Source organism: Berghia stephanieae, chromosome 4, assembly GCF_034508935.2.
Source record: "Berghia stephanieae isolate SIO BIC M18660-M18661 chromosome 4, UCSD_Bste_1.3, whole genome shotgun sequence".
Taxonomy (NCBI): Eukaryota; Metazoa; Mollusca; class Gastropoda; order Nudibranchia; family Aeolidiidae; genus Berghia; species Berghia stephanieae.
This window is the reverse complement of record NC_088363.1, coordinates 72,104,468-72,128,082: the sequence shown is the minus strand read 5'-3', so window position 1 is coordinate 72,128,082 and position 23,615 is coordinate 72,104,468. Positions and strand designations below refer to the sequence as shown.

Here is a 23,615-nt window from a genome sequence, read left to right as displayed (position 1 = left end):
TTCAGCCGAGTGCTAAGTGAATATCTGGCAGTGGCACTAGACACCTTGACATTGTGCTTGTTACAAGACTACTGTAGGAGTGGGGGATCAATAAATATAAACATCGCCCATACGTTTTGTTCATAGTTTCCCCTTGTTTACACTAGAGATCAGCAAAGGTACACGAAGTGAGGAAAATTAGCCGAGAGGACGGGGGTGGGGGAAGACTTTGAGATCGTCAACGGAAATGAACAATAAAAAGTGGACGGACACAAGAGGGGGAAAAACTGTCGCGATATTGCGCTAAACAATAAGGGGCTAAGACGGCTTAACCCCAACGCACCTTTTCATTACATAAGTCATAAGTAGTAGTATACACAACTCTCAGAACCGTGGCATTGATGTACAAATAACAAGAAAAAATTAAATGACACTTTTTCCCCCGAAGTCTCATGGCCAATGAGTAATTGAAGACACGAGGAAAATTGAAGTTAAACCCCCCCCCAAAAAAAAACAAAAACAAAAAACAAAACAAAAAAACAAAAAAACAAAAACAAAACAAAAAACAAACAAAACAAAACAAACAAAAGAACAACCCCCCCCCCTTAAAAAAAAACAAAAAACAAAACAAAACAACAACAACAACAACAACAAACAACAGAAGTCAGTTATGCTATACGCGACTTTATGTTATTAAATAGGCTTTCCGAATGAGACTAAGAGGATTTATTGGTAACTCAAAAGATGGTCTGTGATGAAAATCTTAATTGGTTATTCACCACATGGCATTAATTAAAAAAAAACAAAACAAAACAAACAAACAAAAGAAGCAACCCCCCCCCCCAAATAAAAAAAAAAACAAACAACCGCCCACCCCACACCAAATAACCCCTCCCCCCCAAAAAAAAACAACAACAAAAAACAAAAAACAAAACAAAAAACCCAACAAAAAAAAAACAACAAAAACAAAACCGAAAAAAAAACAACAATAACTGAAGAGAGAAGAAAAACAATTAACAACACAACACAAGATAAACAAACAAGACTAAATTCCGCATATCCTCATCCCATGAAATTTGAGGAATAATATTGCAAAGTTGACCGGAGTCGAATAAACAAAGTTAACTTGAACTAAACCTCTAAAGGGCTTACCTGAATCAACAGCTTCCACCTGGAATTGGTAGCTGGACATCCTCTCGTAGTCCAGAGATGATCCGATACAAATCTCCCCAGTCTTTGGCTTGATGGCAAATTCTGTGAGAGGGGACAACATCCGGGCCATCTTGTACGTCACAGGGGTGCTTGCACCACATTCTGGGTCCGATGCTGAAACCTGGTTGTAAGAGAAAGAGAAACGGAACATTAGAATTAACGCATAGTCATGACATAGGCAACATTAAGGTACAGTTTAAATTTAAAATATTTAAATAAAACGCTCAAGAAAAAGAACCCCCAAAAAAAAACAACAAACAAACAAAAAAAAAAAAAAACAAAAAAAAAAAATTAAAAATTTTCCGTCACATTGTTGTCGTCGTTGGTAGTTTATCCCTGGAAGAAAATTAAGACTTTATGGCAAAATGAAGTTTTCTGGTGCCATAACCCGAAAAGAGTAACATTTTGAGGTTAACTTAATAAGAAAAGGAAACGGAACAAACCAACAACAAAAACAGAAGGAGTATGCCAAACGTAATTCTTAATTATATCGATACAATTCTGCTTTGATCGACCAGCTCGCCGTATAATTTCCTTCCGCCTGCAATTGTTTGGATTATCTCCCTTGCTCTGGCTCGTTTGTTGGTGACAATTTTAAAATCTTGCTGTCTTTCAACCCTGTTCCGGAGTGAAAGGAAAGCAAATAGGAATGAGAAGAATGGGCACTAGAGGAAATTGATGAGAGAGAGAGAGAGAGAGAGAGAGAGAGAGAGAGAGAGAGAGAGAGAGAGAGAGAGAGAGAGAGAGAGAGAGAGAGAGAGAGAGAGAGAGAGAGAGAGAGAGAGAGAGATTGCTAGATGAGGGGATAGACAGATAGATAAATAGATAAATAGACTGATCTAAATATGGACGTAAAAGAAAGACATGAACGAGAGTGAAAAAAAGGAAGGTGAATTCATAAATATTGTGCCAATAAAAAATGTAATACTTTTTATTCAAGTAAAATTCTCTCTCTCTCTCTCTCTCTCTCTCTCTCTCTCTCTCTCTCTCCCTCTATCCATGTATATATATATATATATATATATATATATATATATATATATATATATATATATATATATATATATATATATATATATCAAAAACTTTGACTCCATTCATTCATGCAAAAAGTCGTTGTTCATTCATTCATCAGCATCAATCGGTTTTCCAGACAAACCTGTCGACTTGCAGTCTCCACCATATATTTACTTTCAGATTCAATTTCCCTACATTTCATCTTCCCGCTACATTAAAAATTTGGTTACACTTTCATCAGACAATTACCAAGTCAGATGTAAAAACTGCACCTCAAATCTAACACCCCGAACCATGAACGCAAGCGCATTCGTTCATCATGGTCATGTCATATCATTATCATCTTACACATTCAGAATATCTTGTATGCCCGTGTCATGGAATAAATTAACTCCGATCTTTAACCTTATTCAGATTTTCATTCATTTCATGAACTAAACACATAAAATAATAAATTGATAGAATACAAATGATGACCTTATTGATGCTATACGTTTAGGAAAAATGCTCACAACATCCGCCTAATAGGTTATAACGTTCAAACACACAAACTTATGTGTAACCGTGAACGTTTATAGTTTGATTTATATGATTTAGTGAAAACTTATAATAAAAATGGCTTCTAAAAACAATTCAGAGCTGAGTGACGTCAACACCGTTCCTTAAATACAAGAATCGGTTAGATATTGCGCGAGATAAAAGTTCAGACAAGAGAGAGAGAGAGAGAGAGAGAGAGAGAGAGAGAGAGAGAGAGAGAGAGACAGAGAGAGAGAGAGAGATAGAGAGAGGGGAGAAGGTCCCAGGTCTCAGGATAGTTCGAAATTTTGAAAATATAAACAAAAGAAATTGCGTTTGTCACAATAAATTTATTGGTTAATTCCTGACAAACTTGCTAATTTACAATAATGAGAAAAAAAAAGCTCTGGCCCTTGATGTCTGCAAAGTTCCATTAATAATACTCATTGTGAAATTGTCATCAAGCAAAAAAACTTCTCTCCGTATAACAACAAGAATATTCAATATATTGAAATAGACAATCTTTAATTATCCCGGTGTATTTATATGTTATTTAATGCTGATTTCTGTGTATTTTTAATGTCAATACTTAAATCCATCTCTTTTGTCTGTTGCACAATTTCCGAAAAGGGTGAATAATAATAATAATAATAATAATAATAATAATAATAATAATAATAATAATAATAATAATAATAATAATAATAATAATAACAATAATAATAATAATAATAAATGATGATGATGATGATGATGATGAAAATAATAATAATAATAATAATAATAATAATAATAATAATAATAATAATAATAATAATAATAATAATAATAAGGGAGCGTTCACATATTACGTCATCAGCTAGGGGGGGAGGGGGGGTCTACCAAATGTTGACATGTGTTGACATGGGGGGGGGGGGGGGTCAGACCCAAGATGATGTCATCAAAACATAGGCAAATTAAGCCTATTTCAAAGTTTGTTCCTTTCAAAACAGCTAAAGATAAATTGCTATGATGAGTATTGCCCATCTCTCAAGAAACAAAATGGGAAAGGGGTATCACTTCTCAAAAGGCGAACTTGCCCTAAATGTTCATTGTATCACTCCTCGATCACAGCAATGAAAGACCATTCACGAAAATGCGGCATACATGAAGAACAGCAAATGGGAGAAAATGATGACGATGAAGATGAAATTGATGATACTATTTATAGTACATTGCCAGAGGTCCAAGGCAGAAACATTTTTGAATCAATTAATTTTATGTTTGGAAATTGAAACAGAAATTCATTCCACTAAAAGACTAATATGCTATAAAATAATTTGCCTCCTATACTATTTTAAATTACACTTTCTGAATTTTTTTAATAGCACCTGCACCAAGTAGCCTAATTTAAATAATGTTTGTTAGATTTTATCTTTGCAAATTTAAATTTTATGTCCCCATTGTATCGTAAAACATAAATTATCAACAGTTTCTGAAATTAATAAAATGTCTGAATGTGTTTTATCAAACGTTGATAATCAATGTTTATGGTTTGAAAAACGAATAATAAATATTGTGAAATTAAAGTTATCTTTTAGTTTTTATTAAATTAGATGACGTCATCATCTGTTGGGGGGGGGGGGGTCAGGTCAATGATGACAAGTGATGACTTGGGGGAGGGGGGGGGGTCTAAAAAGGGCAAATTTTTGATGACGTAATATGTGAACGCTCCCTAAGAAGAAGAAGAAGAAGAAGAAGAAGAAAGAAAGAAGAAGAAGAGGAAGAAGCAGGAAGGGGGGTTAAAGCTTAAATAGAATCAAGTCCCTTGTATCGTGCCGGTAGCTTCTGTATCGCATAATAGCTTTCACCTAAAATTAATTTCCTTGAGTGGTAAAGTTTCAAAGGCATAATCAGAGTCCTCTGGCATAACTGTATAGCTCCATTTAATCATACAAAATCTATCGTTAACGTATTGTGTGCGTTGCGTCGCATGTCAACGAAAACTTTCGTTGAAACAGAAGACGCTCATGCACCTATCGGGTAAATAACACATCTATATTTTCCAACGGTGTACCCAGAGACCTTTCTGTCGTAAAGAAGGAAGCTTAATTTCACCAAAAGTGACACAAAAGGTCACCAGCATCTGAGATAAAGAGATAAGTTAATTCACGAAAGGTCATACAGAAAGCCCATCAGGAAGTATTTAAATAGTGAGTCCATCATCCTCCCTATCCCTAAATCACGATATATCGACGATTTCATGGCAATTTATTTTACATCTTAATTTTGCCACATGGTCGTACTTATCAGTTCTTTTAAAACCCCAGTTTGATAGGATGATATTCCCATCAGCCTCAGATGATGCAAACTCCAAATGAATTTAACAGATCGTATGATCTCAAAAGGCAAGTTACTTGTAGCATAACTGTAGTAGTACTCCGTGTAATAAAATCCTAAGGCACACACTTTCAACATGAATAATTATAATAATATTACCTCCCCCCCAACCCTCCCCCCCCCCGGCAAAAAAACAAAAAAACAAACAAAGAAGCAAAATTAATATCTAGTTAAATAAACAAAAAATTAAAAAATAACTTTAAAAAAAACATGAAAAAAAAAGAAAGAATAATAACAAAACGACACACACACACACCCACCCACCCACCCACCCACACACACACACACACACACACACACACACACAATACAGCACCGATATCTTTCTGGAAGAGATAGATAGATAGATAGATAGATAGATAGATAGATAGATAGATAGATAGGTAGATAGAGAGAGAGAGAGAGAGAGAGAGAGAGAGAGAGAGAGAGAGAGAGAGAGAGAGAGAGAGAGAGAGAGAGAGAGAGAGAGAGAGAGAGAGAGAGAGAGAGAGAGAGAGAGAGAGAGAGAGAGAGAGACTTCTTCCGAGTTTTTTTTTTTTTCCTTTTACTTTCACCCTTTCATTTTTAAAAATATATTTCCAGCCTATACAAAAGCTATCAGTTTCACTTGATGCTCTTTGAACTTTTGTGAAGAAAGATGCATATCATATCCAAGGACCTTTTCCTTTACAGCGTGTTTCATCACGATATTTCGGGAATATCACCATTTTATTTTTCTTCTGGATGCATCTCAACATACGTAGTATTATGATGATCACCTTTGAACTTTGAATGCCACCACGACAACATCTTTATGACATGGAGGATAAGACCAGTTGAAAAGGGGGAGGGGGGGGGGGGGGGCGCAAGATGGCCGAAGGATAAGGCATTGCAATTGCGCTTTGAAGAACCGGGTTGGATCCCTGCTGTCGACATCTGAGGAACCAATTTATTGCCTTGCACCAAAAATTATTTGACGTCCCTCGATAGAAGGATTTTTAATTTTAAATCATGAGCGTGCAAAAAGTCGCTCGTTTAATATCTCCTTGTAATAAATCTATTAGTTACTCATTTGTAATTAGAAAAGGTCAATGCGTAGGGATAATCCAAGGCAGAGATTACTACGCCTGCCTAGTTCATAAAATTAAATATCAATATCGCAACAACAAATCCTCCTACGCCTTTAAAAGAGCAAAATATAAAACCCGATACAAAACACTAAGCAAATCTGCCATAAAAGTCAAAACTAAATAGATTGATCAACAACAATAATAATATGAATAATAATCTCATCGCATGCTTAAAAAAATAATTAGAATCCTTTCATAGAGCTTTGACAACATCGATTTTAACTTCTATATTTATTATTATGCAGCACAAATCCTATTGAGCGCTCAATCAGCACGGCGGAAAGAGGAGGTTGCGCGTCGTTCAAAATTCGTCGGCTTCAGATTAGATGAATGAATGATGTGCACAACGCAGTGCATTAGGCAGTGGTGCATTGTTAAAAACATAGTGGCTAATCCTCATTTTGTAACTTGTACAATGCTTTTGAAAAGAACACAATTTTTTCATTTTCTTGACTTTTGAATAAACCAGTTTGTTATTGCTATAATTATGAATATATCTATACCACTGTAAGGTACAAGTTTTAAATCTATTATTCTTTCTTATTTATTAATTAATTTTTTTATTTTGTTTTGTTTTGTTGTTCTCTTTTTCTTTCTTTTCTTATCTCAGGAAAAGAGAACTCTTTTAATGAAGAAAATGATCGACCTCGTCATTATTCTCAGTAGAGGCAGTAGCCGAAACAATTACCTTTTCTCGACATTTATAGAAGTCAAAAGACAACATTTTGGGAGCATTACAAGAGTAGTGAGCACGTGACAACCGCATAATAAATGCGCTCGATAAAATTACAAATAAAAACACACACCATACACAAACATCTTAAGAGAGGATACGAGAGAGAGAGAGAGAGAAAGAGAGAGAGAGAGAGAGGGAGAGAGAGAGAGAGGGAGAGAGAGAGGGAGAGAGAGAGAGAGAGAGAGAGAGAGAGAGAGAGAGAGAGAGAGAGAGAGAGACTCCAATCAGCGTTACAAAGACAGTAAACAGACAGCAGATGTACCATTACACAATTTTATAGATGTGTATGCGGCCCCATATTATAATTTCCGCATCGATAAACTGACAAATAGATAGACAAACACAAAACACAGAAAGATAAATATAATAATATAGAAACATATAGTCCAAAAGAATGGATCAATTAAACTCCAATCCATTGACGTGCCAAGGACATGATAAATCTCAAGAATAAAAAAATAAAAGTGTAAAAGAAAAACAAAACTGACAACTCAATTCTGAACGGATGATCGAATTCCAAAAGCTGACGGGAAAATAAGAAATCGGGTGAAGAGGGATAAGACCGTCATTATCAATATAATTATCGTGCTTATTTCTGTTTACGTTGGTTGGGCAAGTTCGTTTAAAGTGTGTCTTAGTCTTAACTGGTTGTTGTGTACGCGGACGACCCGGTTCGATTCTTGTTGGAATGGTGGGACGGAAGAGGGGTGGGGGGCGGGTAGTGAAAAGGTGATAAACGCAAAGTCAAACAAACAAATCAAAAACAATACAAAACAAAACAAATGTATCTGTGCAGTCATTCTTTTTATAATTTCGTTTTCACTTTTGACATTTTTACTACATTTTGATTGGTTAATGAATATATAAATGTATGGAAAAGAGACTGCCGACGAGCATCATCATTATCATAATCATCATCATCATCATCATCATCATCTTCATCATCAACATCACCACCATCATCGCTAATATTTTGTCTATCATTTCTCAACGTTTCAATACGGACCTCTTTAAAAATAAGAGCTCCGCTTATTTATGTCACGCAATAATAATTTATGTTGAAAAAAACAAAAACGGTGATAACTAAAACTTTGAATAACTTTCTTTTGGTCTTAATTGATGTCAGTGAAGCATTGTGTTTGCGGTGAAAGATGCAATTAACATTAATTATCTTATGCTTGCAAAAAGCACGGTAATTATAACAATTTCATTCAAGTCAGGTGAAAGTTGTCGAATACATGAATGGATCCCATCGATGTTAAGAAAAGGCGGGTATTATCAACTCCTGTACAGCGAGGTATTGACAAACTTTGATATCAAATTATTTCACCAGCTGCTCTCTTGACATTCACGCACATCAAAGAACGTTTTGTTACTTTGGTTCAAAGCTTGCCGGCTTGTATATTAACAATTTAATTGCCTTACTCTGGAAAAACATGGATTTAAACAGCCTTTTTTGGCCAGAAAAATAGCGATCGATTTAAATGAATGACCCTCATCTTGGCAAAAAACTCTCAAACCTGGGGCTTCGCGAAGGACGAGTTTTCTGGCCAAATCTTGAAAAACATTCCGGAGTACGACAGTTTACTGACTAAAAAAACAAAAAACAACAACACAGGTGTTCATTCATTTACGGAATAATCAATTACAATGACTAGGGTTAGACATTTCACCAGAGCAACAAGGTGTAGTAATCTTATTTGGCAAACAATTAATTCTATGGGGTTATCAAGTCTGTCCATCAATAATGATATCGTCTTTCATAGCAGGCTGGATTGAATATATGAAAGTTTTACCGTTTACTGCCAAAACTAAATATCTCTCTCTCTCTCTCTCTCTCTCTCTCTCTCTCTCTCTCTCTCTCTCTCTCTCTCTCTCCCTCTCTCTCTCCCACCACCCACCCCAATTTTGACTATAAAACTTTTACTTTGAATCTAAATATTGATCGATTAACCTGACTCCATCTTGTCAAAATAAATTTTCAAACATGAGATTTCCTTTCTTTGAATTCTGTGGTTTGAGACTTATTTGTGTCATAAAACTGCCGTACTCCGGAAAGACACGTATTATTTAAAGATTTGGCCAGAAAGCTCGTCCTTCAAATAACAAGAGATTTAAATAACCCTCATCTTGGCAATAACTCACAAATCGCGATTTCCCAGGTTTGAGAGTTGTTGCCAAGAGAAGGGTTATTTAAATCGATCGATATTTGATGGACAGTTTTTCTGGTCAAATCTTTAAATATGTGTCTTCCCGGAGTATGGCAGTTAATGGTTAGTTGATCAAATATAATTTAAATAATAAAAGTGTATTGTCATTGTAGGCAGAAGTGACACGGCAGCTGGCAGCGTGGGGGGACAGTGTCATAATACATGTAATTTTATACGATACATCTATGTATTCATAATGCCTTTAATGAGTGTTCACCGAATGACCCTGTAACCTGACCTGTAAGCTTGATGGATTTTCTATTGGTCAGCATATAAAAATGTTTTCCATTGATTACATACATAAAACAAAACAAAACAACGAAATAATATCTGACTTCTTGTAATATTATTTACACCGACTTAGAAACTAAACCGCAGCCTTCATTAACTCATAGCTGACACTGCCCCCCCCCCCCCCCAAAATGACGTCGCAAAATAAATCACTCACCACCAAAAGAAAGTGAAAAATAAACTGTGTTCCAATAAACAATGAATAATTGGATCATTATTTGTAACATTGAACGACAACAACTCACTTTTCATTTTCTTTTGGTGATCATCGCCTTGCATTGCAATGTGATTTTTAGTGAAGTGTCGGGCTATGAGTTTACGAAGACTACGACTGGTCTCACTGGTCATAGCTCGTTTTAAGCCAATCTTGATTTAGTTTGGCCACAGCTGTCAATGACTGGCTACTCATTATTGAGCGTAAAGGAATGTCCGTATTATATTATTATAATAATATTATATATACAATATTTGCAGTAACTGTTTTACTTTGTGGTACATACTTGAGTTTTATTTGCAGTTTGTGTGTTTGCTACGTATAAACATCATGGTGAGTGCGTGTAAAATTATAACTGAGTGTACCACTCTCTCTCTCTCTCTCTCTCTCTCTCTCTCTCTCTCTCTCTCTCTGTGATGTATGTGTGTGTGTGTGTGTGTGTGTGTGTTTGTGTGTACGAGAGCGAGGAATATTATGTGAGTGGGTGTTATAGACGTATATATTCTTTGTATGTTTAGTGTTAACCGTTGTTCCGTGTTACTCATTGTTTATGCATCAACATTTAATGACTCTAGTCACCTTTTGACCTGCCATAAACACAGAGACCAACGACTGGGCTACTAGTCATTGGTTAACCATCACTAACCAGGCTTCGTAGTCCACGACCAGCTAGCTGGCTTGAGGAATAATAAATTATTATCACAATAATGGGGGAGTTTCCAAATAGGGCGAGACGACCCCCTTTCGACCTCTTCCTTGACCCTCATCGATCAGCCACAGTCTGGAAAGAGTCTGTAGCACCCTTGGTAGCTGACTGTGTGGTAATCAACGGGTTTGGTAATTAATGACTAGCCTGGGTGTTGATGTGGAGTGCGGCAGTGGGTCAGTTATTAGCTGGGTGGAATTATAAATCCAGGCGATATTTTGTTTTGCCCCAAAGTATGATGTAACATAATAATTGTTTCGTCATTTAGACGATGAGGTGTGGATGTGTAGTGTGTCGAGACAGTTTGAACGGGATGTAGCTAATAGGAAACGATCATTGATGACTGGGTGAGTGATTGATAAAGTCGATCGCTAGTAATAGATGAATAAATAGATGGGTGACGGATTGATGGATGAGTGGGTGGATGGACAAGATGGGTGGATGGATGGACAGACGGATGGATGGATAGATGGTCAGACGGATGGATGGATGGATGGATAGACGGTTAGATGGGTGGATGGATGGACATATAATAATAATAATAATAATAATAATAATAATAATAATAATAATAATAATAATAATAATAATAATAATAATAATAATAATAATAATACACATTCATACAGCGCTCATTCTCGTGTAAAACACAAGCTCTGGGCACTTTACAATATATATTATCAATTTTAAGTGAAAAGAAAATAATTCATAGCCAAATCAAGGATTCATAGAGTCAATCAGATGAATGGATGAATGAATATATTATTGACGGAAAATATTAGGATAACAATATAGAGGGTAAATGGGAACGTGAAAAATTGAATGAATGAATGAATAAATGAATGAACGAATGGATGGATATATGGAGAAGTAGGAAGGTCTACCAACGAATGAGCTGAGCGGCTTCTTATTTTTGTACAGCATTTCTATTATACCAATTAAACATGATGACGTTGGTTACTTATTTGGCCCAAGATAAATTGGTACTTAAAGGAAAAAATAAAAATAGAAAGGGAAAATTGATAACAATATTTAAATGAATGTCTCTTTTCCTACTAGGGGTAAAGCACAGGTCAAATGATACACCTTATTGTGATGCACTTGAACGTACTAGTATGGGTAAGACGGATAAGAAAATTATGATAGTACAAGATTATAAGAGATTATATATTTTTAAAACTAGGTTTTTTAAAAATTATGTTACACATACGTAATCTTTTTCCTATTTATAAAGATGATCTATTCATAATTATCTTTTCCACGAAACAAGAAAACGGTATTGCCAGGGTCAAATTGCTATGTCCATCATCCATAATTTATCTCATCTAATCGGTTGTTAATACAAAACTGAATGATAACAAAACAAACAAAAAAAACAAAACAAAACAAAAAACAAAACAAAAAAACAAAAACAAAAACAAACAAACAAACAAACAAACAAACAAAATACAACTATCATGTGTTCGCAGAAAACATAAAAAACTTACAAAACAAAAAGAGTTTTAAAGGTATCGTCATGACCAACCAGAAATGAACAACTTCACCAGCAACAAAATGCACAACATCGACAAAGACAACAACTTTGAATTGAATACGGTTACGAAATTGACCAATTTCAGAGTTACACCATTTGAAAGGTTGCTTATTATCTGACTCACGGTTGTACCAAAAAAAAAAAAAAATCCAAAAAGAACAAAAACAAAACAAAACAACAACAACAAAGCAAAGAAAAAAAGATTTAAACAAACAAAAAATAATAAAACAAACAAATAAAACAAAACAACCCAACACCTCCCCACCCCCCAAAAAAAAAAAACAAAAAAAAAACAACAACACACACACACACACACACACACACACACACACACACACACACACAACAAACAAAAAAACCCAACAAACATAACCAAAAATTTTTTTTAAAAAAAGAGGAACTGAAAATGCGGATCTCATATTAATGAGGGGTTGCAAAGAAACGAGTGAGATAAAGGGGAGTAGGGATATTTGAGGGGTAGGAAGGGGAGAAATTTGAGAATGGTACCAAGAGACCAGAAGGGAAACGGATTTGGGAGGGGGGGGGGGGGGGCATACTATAGTGATGGTGAAGAATCAATACACGTATTAGCTTATTCCATCATATGATTAGAATCGCCTCGTGAAGTTAGATAAATAAATAAATAAATATAGAGCAGAAATAATGGTTGATCCAATCTTGGGGAAACACAATCCGACCATAAAGCATTTCGATATAATATTATTATAAAGAATGATGGGATCGTTTCGGTGAATCAATCTTAGTACTGGTAGATATAAGGTTGTCAGATATATATATTACGTGTTATTTTAGGTACGGGTATTCTTGAGTTGTTGTACTCTATGCGTATTGCATTTACTATAATGTGGTATTCACGGGACTGGGTTCCATAAATCATCATCATCATCATCATCATCATCATCATCATCATCATCATCATCATCATCATCATCATCATCATCATCGTCGTCGTCGTCGTCGTTGCCGTCATCGTGATAATAATGATGATAATAATAATAATAATAATATTGTCATCATTATTATTATTACTATTATTATTATTATTATTATTATTATTATTATTATTATTATTATTATTATTACTATTATTATTTTTATTATCATCATCATCATCATTATTCTTTCATCATTATTATTGTTATTATTATTACCATTACCGCGTATTATAACATAAATGTATGTATCACATAATATATACATTGCATTGTAATAATCCATTACCATATATAGCAATAATAATAATCGTCGCTGACATGAACGTTGACTTGTTTCAATTTTAGCTAATGACACGATAATAATGCCCTTTATTTTTGTACGCTTATCGTTTCAGTCAGTTGATTAAAATTGTATCCCGTGGGCAAACTATTATCAGATAATGATGTAATCAAATTGCTCAATGCCTTGGTGGGAACGGTGCATCATCCAATCATTTTTTGTCTGTTCTTTTTAGTTGTCCATTGTTTTTAGCCGGTCTTCGCCCCATATTATACCCCATTGATATAGAGTGACATGCCCTTGCTCATTAATTGAATTGGTGCAAGGTAAGTTGATTGGGTCAAGTATCAGGTTATTTGAGATTTTAACTAAAATTTTTTTAAAAAAATAGGGGGGGGGGGGGGGGGGTCATGTTGGTAGGAAAGGCAAATTGTACAGTTGAAAGATCACAAGTTGATTTACATCGGTAATAATAATAATAATAATAATAATAATAATAATGATAATAATAATAATAATAATAATAATAATAATAATAATAATAATAATAATAATAATAATAATAATAATAATAATAATTTTAAAAAATAATAATAAATAAACTTATCACTGAATCAAATGCTTTCTTGATTAAAGTTGGTGAGCAACTTATATTTCTTTCTGCCAATCGCTTTCTTGATCAAAGTTGGTAAACAACCTCTATTTCTTTATTTCTTCCCTCGCCACCCTTCTTCTACACCCCCTCCCTTCCACCCGGTCGTCATTTATTACTATTCATCACTGATACCATATGATATGATATGATATGATATGATATGATATGATATGATATGATAGCAATAATGGTGATATCATTATTTCTGATTGATCTCACAAGTATGCGAGGAAATTGTTGATTGTTCTCACGATAATGAAGCGATATTGGTAGAATGATTCTCCAGAGGAATACAATGGAGATGCGCTGTAGAGAGACAAAACACTTTTTCTTTCTTCATTTTGGTGAGATAACCTTCGATATATAATAAATACATTGATTAATGTGACATCACCCCCCCCCCCTTCCGATCATTCTTATAATAAGCCTGGGACCCCTTTGAAGTCTAAATTTGAGACCGTTTGACAAATCGGGGGTCAATCTTAATCTAGTGTTAATAAAAAATAGACGTTTCTTGACCAAAATGAGACGAAAATAAAGTCATTTTATCAAAATAATGCAGTGATTAATTCAATAATCATTGTTTTCCTGGTCATGTAAATAAAGTAATATCGCTTTCATAAAGCGCTCATATTCGCGTTTGTTATGTATTCATTGGACCAAGTGGCCATCGCAGATTAAACGACAAAGAGACACCACATGGTGCCGTGCAAGAGCATACTCTTCGGGACATAATTTATCGTGCCATTTGAAATTTGGATCTATATGGCATTTGGGGCAATATAGATAAAAGCATTGTGCATGGTAAATCTGTGGAGATGAGCTATATAAATATTAATATTTTACTTAGTTATTCATCTATGTCTAATGATGATATTATTATACTTTTTTATTTTCTTTAAAAATCAGTTTTTCGTAATTCTTAGTTTTCAAGACCTAAACGGCGATTTGTACACTATTCTTCGAACAAATCCCAGGTTTGAGAGTTTTTAATAAGATAAGGGTATTTTTAATCGATCGATATTTGAAGGACAAGTTGTCTGGTAAAAAAAAAAAATTAATGTGTTTTTAATAGTATGGTAATATCAGTTCTAAGAAATCTCAGATTTGTAACTTGTTAATAAGTTGAGGGCATTATTAATCGGTCGATATTTGAAATAAAAGTTTTGCGATCAAGTGGAAAAAATAAAGAGTTTTGTTAAGAGACGGCAGTAGTTCGATTATATTATTGACGCACACATTCATACAGTCCAAATAAATGGTTTCGACAAAGGATTTGCAACGCTGGCTCCTGGAGAGATGTTCAGCGACGAAACGTTGTGGTCCGCCGGTTGTCTCTAATCCCCTGATGGGCCGATAACGGAAGAGTGGGACTAGAGGCCCATCCGCCTTGGGCTTAGAGGGGACAGGATAGAGGAGGGGAAAGGAGAAGATGTAGAACGATAACAAATGTTTTGAGTTTGTTTGAGATAAAGAGAGTCACCACAACTGTTAATGTTTGAATGTGTGTGTGTGTGTGTGTGTGTGTGTGTGTGTGTGTGTGTGTTTATTGTCCATTTTATTGATCATGAGTGGCAATTGTTGTGATAATGTTGCAGATTTTAGAAAACAATGATAGGGTTTAACTAGGATTCTGGGCTTCATGGCTGGTAAGATCCCATCAAATCAGATTGACATCTGCTTACGTGTATCGCAGACTGGACTCATGCTGTGCTCTGATGAAAAAATAATTCCCCTCAATATGACCAGAAAACTTTTACGTACATCAAATACCCATCGATTAAAATGACCTCAACTTGTAAAAAATGTCACAAACCTGAGAGTTCAAAGCAGTTTAAGGTTTGCGACCTTTTACAAGTTGAGGGATATTTGTAATCGTTCGTTCGTTCGTTCGTTCGTTCGTTCGAGAGAGAGAGAGAGAGAGAGAGAGAGAGAGAGAGAGAGAGAGAGAGAGAGAGAGAGAGAGAGAGAGAGAGAGATTGATTGTTTTTGAGAAGTTGCCAAAAAATTTCCAAGTCTAATTGAAATTTGGTTTTTATATATAAATAGTAAAGAACTTGAGGGTGAAAATAGTAATGAAATCACTGAGAAAATCCGTTTTGACAAATTAAAAAAATACAAAACATAAATATACACAACAAAAACAAAACAAAACAAAATAAAAAACACCCCCACTCCCCGCCCCCCAAAAAAAACAACAAACAAAAAAAAAACCCCAAAAATAATATCCACTAAAGGTGCTAAAGCGCTTGCCGAGACACGATGCTTGTGAGGCGCTATTAAATTTTTTTTTTCGACACGCCAAGTACTCATTTTACACCTGAGAATGTGAATACGGAACTGGAACCAGGGACCTCATGTCCGAAGGGGAGTGTCTTACTTACCATAAGACTTTTTAGTAGACGAAGGCAACTGGGACCAGCAGTAATAACAGACAGTCCACCAACTTAATATTCTCTCAATAGGTCTTCTGAAGTCCCTGCCTTTTCATCATCCATCTTAGACATCAGCCGATGGATGCAGCGCAGCTGATAAGAGAAGTATTATTTTACAGGCAGTGATAATTTAATGAACCCCTTGTGCATCTACCTGGATTAGGCAATGGTAATTGTTTCCATTTATATTATAACCTAATTAAACAACCGTCATCTGTTTTGAGCGTTCTGATTCGCCATCATTCTCAATTCAAGCGACGTCATTGACCAATTATAATTCTAAATCTTCCAAATGTCTTTCCTGTCCGTTCCATTATAATAAGATGCCATTGCAATTTAGATCAATTTAACTCCAGGTCTTAAGCTAAATTAACAATGACATCTTTTACGTCACGCAACTCCTTTATCTGTGAAAATTATATGTGATAAAACCGCTAAGACGTTCTATTTTGAGCTCTCTATTACAGTATTATGGGGAGCTAGAAACAAATTTTAAATTCTGTCTTGTGATTTTCTATTTTTATCTCAACAGTTTCATTTTTTCCCGGATTTTCTCCTTGCGACAACAATCATTGAAGCGGTATTTCATCAAATGTGATATTTCTATCCACAGAAAGGAAACATTTCATCGAGGCGAAATCAGCAGAGGAATTTGTACTGTAGGAGACAATGTATTGAACTGGAATGGCCTCGTAAATCTGAAAAGCCTTTCTTTGGAGTTGACGAACGATGGATGTATAAAATGAAAGGAGTTTGGAGGACGAGGAAGAAAGAGTGATAGATGACCCAGGGTGGAGTTCACGGTTCAAGCAAGTTGAAAGGAAGAAAGAATGGAATGACGATACTGGGGGGTGGAGATTCGGGTAGGAGATGAGTTGAATAGAATGTGTGGAATTGTTGGAACTTGGGAATGGCAATTGTCGGGGGGGGGGGGGGGGGGGGGGGGGGGGGGCGCTTGGATTTTGTCATGGGATATCCAGGATTCTTGAAATAAATTAATATAATGTTTCCCCCGATCCATGAGAAATCTTTTTCAGTACATTAGGAATTTCTGAAAATCAATGGGAAAATTCTAATTTAATCGATGTATAACACCTAAAATGTATTAAGGAAAAACAAAATTACAAAATAAGAACTCAAAGTGCTCTTGTTTTATTTCATTGATTTAAGATGATGACAATTTGGACAAATCACAATTTATAAATTCGACTTCAAGATTGGACAACAGTCCTCAATATTCCAAATATCTTTAGAGAACCTATGATAAAGTGAGACATAACCATGCCATTTCGTAACAATGTCTTGTAAATCATGATTTATCTTACAAATAATATGACATCAAAATTGACTAATGATTTATTCGGTAATCGGATGAGGGGCTGGGGCAGGGATGGACGTGGGTGGATAAATAATGTACAAATGGAGCCCAAAGTGCTACACAATATACAAAAACATCCATAGCACTTAATTCTATGGTGGTTCTAAATGCCTCCTTTGTGATGCATTATGATATCGCTTTGGTCTGTCAAACTCAAAATTAACCAGAAAAGCTAATGAGATAAAAAAACAATCAAACAAAAATCCCACACATATTTACACAAAAGGAAAAACATTAAAAACGGGCGTCTCAGACCACATCCATATTTTTTTAAAAAGGTTATGCAATCTTTGAGAAACACACGGGCTTCTGGGTAATGCCTCACGATGGATTCACAGACATGCTTCCAATTTCGAAAATATTAATCATGAGGCGAAATAGTGTCAATGTTTCACCATCTTCGAAATCACAATTAATGCAAGATCACAGATGGAAATATGGTTCTATCATCGAATCAACAGTTTATTAATATTCCAAGGGCTCGAAGAGTTTGCGGGGGCGATGGGTAATTCTATTTCGTTTTCGTTTTAGATATCACGGGTATTAGAAATATTCTATAGTAATTTTTTCCCCAAAATAAATCTCACCATGTAAAATATAAATGAAAGATCAAAATACGTCTTAAAACTGAACAATACAAAATCAAGCGTATTTCTTCCCATCTATAAAAATACTCCAGCTAGTATATACATTTCTATTGCCTGACCGTGACCTAGTCTGACTGTTGATTTGATGGACACAGGGCCTCAATCAATGGTCACAAGCAAGCACATTTGAAGCCCACAAGACGCCATAAAACGCCCCATGGGATTTGCTCATCGGCCACCTTTCAGCAATTGTAGGGTTCTAGGTTGTCTGCCGTCGTAAAGATGGATTAGGATGCTACAATAGGACAGGGTCTTCTTCGGTCGCATCGCTAAGGACGTCTGACCTGGGCCTTGGACGCAGGGCAAATTCTATGGGGGCCGTGTTGTGCGATATGAAAAATATCTTTAAAAAATAATCTGAAAATTGAGACCTTGCCATTTGATGTTTATTTGCTTTTGTTTTGGTTAATACAAGTTTTAAGGTGCTCATGACTTTTATTTAGGTAATGCTATCGCCAGTTGTTATTTCTGAGTAATTATTTTGGAATAATATATACGAAATTCATGGCATTTCAAATTTTTAAAAAATATCAAATTGTAAGGTACCAAATTACTGCATGGTACATTACCAAGGTACTACTGCACGTACCAAATAAACAAATGGTGATGATGATAAAAGAAAGAGAAAGATGAGGTGGAAAAGGAGGAAAGGGGAGGATAAGGCAAAAGAAGGAAACGAAGGCGGGTAAATAGGATTATTTTATTTTCCTTTTAAAAAAAGTATTCTAAATATAAATATTTAATAAATTCTAATTGTCATTAGCAAAATGGAGGTTTATCAGTAATCATATTTTTATGAATCACAACCCCGCTCTGTGGACCAATTTCGTATCAATGTTTGATTATATTATAACCCTTTTCACATTTCGTTGGTATTCCGATCCTCCCATCGGGATTACTTTTTATAGCGACTAATTTTGCCGCATCAAATCCCGCCACTCAAATTTCCGCTTCCTGTTCCAGATCATCAGGGGCGATAATTACCCAATTTGTCCCCGTTTATGTCTTTTAGGTAGGATATTGATGGAGGATGATTGTGTTTGGTTCGTGGCTATTTTCATAATGATATGTCGGCGTTTCCGCTTTCTTTTAAACAATAAAAACAGAAAACCAAAGCCCACAGGCATCCCAGGTCAATGGTAACAATGAGAAAATCAATAGTAATGAAACGTCCTATTAACAACGTGTGACCATAAAGTGGCTACTCTTTCAAAAATTTAAAGCATTGTTTTTATAACTTTCAGTGTTCCAGTCTTATTTTTTTCACAAATACAAAACAGAGAAGAATTCTACTCTTGAAATAAAGATCTCCATCGCGCCTCAAATTAAACAAGAGAGTACTCTCATTATGCAACCCTTTCGTTGTACGCATCCTAAATCACACACGCACACGCACACACACACACACACACACACACACACACAGAGAGAGAGAAAAAGTAAAAACAACAAAAACAAAACACAAACAAAAACAAAAATAACCGACAAAAAAAAAAAAAAAAGAAAGAAAAAAAAAAAAAGAACACCCCCCCCCTCAACCGGACAACAACAAAAATAAAACGAACTCCGCCCTCCAAACAAAAAAAAAACAAAAAACAAAAACAAAACAAAACCAGCCATTTGCACAGATATAATAGCTTCATCAATAAAGAGGAAGAGGAAGAAGAAGAAGAAGAAGAAGAAGAAGAAGAAGAAGAAGAAGAAGAAGAAGAAGAAGAAGAAGAAGAAGAAGAAGAAGAAGAAGAAGAAGAAGAAGAAGAAGAAGAAGAAGAAGAAGAACAACAACAACAACAACAAAAACAACAGACATAAAAGACATTAACGTATAAAACCTAATCCTTAAACATTACAGATATAATGCGAAATAAATGAAGCAACAATCATTTTCACCAGGGGCGGGGAGTGAGGGTCGGGGGTGTAGAAAGGACTATAAAAGTAAATATCGCTTAACTAACTAAGCTACAACTCTCGCTGTCATTTACATCAACATTATATCTTCCTCGTATCGGATAGCAAAAGCTATAGTCACAAGAGATATTTATAGACCTAATGAACGCTAGTATGTCTCATCTTGACTATTCCAGCATCAGCTCATCCCCAAATATCCTTCTTTATATTATATTCGCGCTCCCCCCCCCCCCCAAGTCCTGTCCTATCTTGCCCATTTGACCACAAGTGATGACTGTTAGCCCCTCACCCCGGTCTCATTCATAGTCATTAATAGCCTATCACCCTATACACACCCTTCACCACTCCACACTTTCATCATTGGACTTTTTCCCGATATTTCCATCAGTATCTCAGCCAGGGTCCGCCGACATCACCTCATCTCTTCCAACGTCTACCACCAACGATTTCCCAAGAATCATTAACCTTAACACCTTGTATCTCCCATCATTACGGACGGCTCCAAGATGACCACACACAAATACTCATCAACTCGTGGCTCACAAGACGAATAGAAACCAAAATTACGAAGAGTTGCTCTGGCAAGCCTAACTTTGGGTTGACTCCCCCCCTCCTTCTCCCCCTTCTGCAATAAATAAATAAATATATTAAGTTTTTTAAAATGCATTATTTTAATAAAACATCCTTCGATGATTAAAAACCCGACAGACAGATGTGATGTAAAAAAAAAATCCATTGAGTAAAATAAAGGTAAATGAAAATTCTCAAAAAAAAAAAAAAAAAAAATAAGTAGAACAGTTCCTCGACAACTATTCCAAATATTTATGGGCTGATAAATGATTTCAGCTTTATCCATGAAAATGAGTAAAATGATATTGTAAGCAATATTTATGGCATAATGATGTCGACAAATTTCCCGACGTTCTCTAATAAGGTAATTGTTTATTGCCGATTACTGGTGCTAACCGTAAGACGAGACAGACAAGATAAATAATCGGTTCTTGAATGATCACCCTCTATGACAAAACGGGAGGAAAAGGCAACCGTAGACATTTTACGAGGTACTTCGTCCTCTCAAATTTCGTCTTGCCCGTGACGTTAATTTGAATATTATGAATGTTGTCTGAGATTTTTGGCATTAGGGAAATTGAAATGTTGTTTATCAATTATTCATTTCTAATTTTCTTCGATTTTGCACTTCTCTTTTTTCTTTTCTTCTTTATGATTTATCTTTACACCTTTCGGTGTTATAACAAAACAGAATTCTCCCATTTATTCTTTACCCACAGAAATTTCCTCTCATTAAAACATCAGAAAAATTCATCTGTACTTGTAAATGTGTTGATGTTCATACCATGAACCAAACTGTTTGAGCATTGTTTACCTCACATGAATTGCCATTTATTTGGACAATAAAGATTATTATTATTATTATTATTATTATTATTATTATTATTATTATTATTATTATTATTATTATTATTATTATTATTATTATTATTATTATTATTATTATCATACACATTTTCCTGAGGCTGATCTCTTGCCCCCCCCCCTTCTTTATTATAGTTTACAATCAAATTGGATTCAAATGTTAACATTTTTTAATCTTATGATTTGATAACCTTGTAATTGTACGTGACGTTGAAGTGTAGTTGCAAAGAGCCCGGCTTGATCTCATCTCAAACCGAGGCCATAAGAGCCTATCTATAAAAAATGAACGAGAACAACAAAAATTAATGTGGTGTTTGGCAGAACTCGTCAGTATAGGGTTATAAAAATATCCCTCCTCTAATAAAAATAGTACTAATAATTATGAAAAAATCATTAACATCTTTAAAATCTCATCTTTTACAATTTGAGAGAAGGAGGGGAGAGGAAGTAAATGAGCGAGAGAGAGAGAGCGAGAGAGAGAGAGAGAGAGAGAGAGAGAGAGAGAGAGAGAGAATGAAAAGAATTAAGTAATTGAAAGAATGGAGGAGAAAAGGAGGATAGAGGGAGAAGGAGAATGACGAGGTGGAAAACTAGAAGGAACAAAATACATCAAATTAGTATGTACAGAATATCTCTTTAAAAAAACAAACTGAACCCCTCCCCCCCCCCCCCCCCCCCCCCCATGCCCCAAGTAAAAAATCATAGAAAGAAAAAAAAAAATGAAGAGAAAGATGAGAAAGGAATATATGGGGACAATCAAGATAATCGAATTATGCAGACAGAATGTTGACTTAATCTCCAACATAAAAGTCATGACCAGTCACAAGAGAGGATGTGACAAAACGGGTACACAGACAACAATATTCGAGTCACAAAAGTCATAAACTGACTATTTGACACCTCGACCGACTCAAAAGCTGCAAAACTGCATTCATAAACTGCTGGCCATTCTTCCCTCCGGACATGGACACAGAGACTCGAAGATCATCCATTATCGCCTACAATGGTTTGTCGTGTGAATAACAACAACCTCTTCTGTCCTGGGCTTGGCTATTCTGTATTCGGTATTCAAGAATTCTTCAGTCTTTAGAGCCAGGAAGACAAGCAAGCGGGCAAGCACCACTTCTAGCAGTACAGTCGTAGCTTTGTGTTTAGAAATAGCACTCTGAAGAAATACTAAATAGCTGGATGGAAGTAGCACAGCACAACACAAAACTCTGTACTCATGACAAAACACATTATATTCATTTTGGTCAGAACACTCTTACTTCAAATATCGATAAATTAAAATGACAATCAACTTCTGAACAAGTCTAAAACCTGTTACTTCTTTGGGTCACAGGTTTGAGAACTTTTAGTCAAGTTGAAAGGCGTTTTATCGATCATTATGTAAAGTAACATTTTTTCTCGATAACTCCTAATTAAAAAAAAAAATTGTTTGTCAGAGCACGACACTACCCAACACGGCGTTTAAAGAAAAGCCAAATACGCTAAGGCGGACTAAAATGGGATCCAAAACGCGAACAAAACTTGTTGAAAAGTTTTTGGCTACAAAAGACAGTAATATGAAGGGTGCTTCTCACCGGACCGTGACTTGAGACCGTTATAAGAAAAGGGGCAGCGAGGCGTGAACATTGAAGTGTCGAATAGCACAGTCGTATCCTTCATAGTTTTCAGAAGACACACCAAACGCAAAAGAAGGGATGGCAAACGATAACACCGTTTTAAAACCTTCCACACTACTGCAAACAACTCCCACTGCCAGTAAAGATATAAATTTGCTTTGGTAAAACACTGATCTTTTTGTTTTAAAGAACGTGTCGCGAGGGCGACAAAACAACTAGCCAATACCTAAATGCAGACTGTGTAACTTATAACCAATGTAATTAGCTCTATGCTAGTGGTTAGACAAATGTTTTCATCCAGAAATTGCACTTAAAGTTCTTATCTGATTTTATCAGGAACTTCATGATGAGCGGAGCACTTATTGCGCTTTTGTCTTGAGACATAAACCCAGCA

The 23,615-nt window shown here is 35.4% G+C and overlaps 1 protein-coding gene across 1 annotated transcript in view; it reads right to left on the bottom strand.

The window, feature by feature from the left end:
- The window catches only part of LOC144971162 (protein dachsous-like), a 187,819-nt gene that overhangs the window by 39,031 nt on the left and 125,173 nt on the right, over positions 1 to 23,615 (bottom strand). The window contains exon 3 of the mRNA XM_078911647.1: positions 1,132 to 1,312. Within this exon, the coding sequence (XP_078767773.1) occupies positions 1,132 to 1,312 (181 nt within the window). The remainder of the gene's footprint in view (positions 1 to 1,131; positions 1,313 to 23,615) is intronic.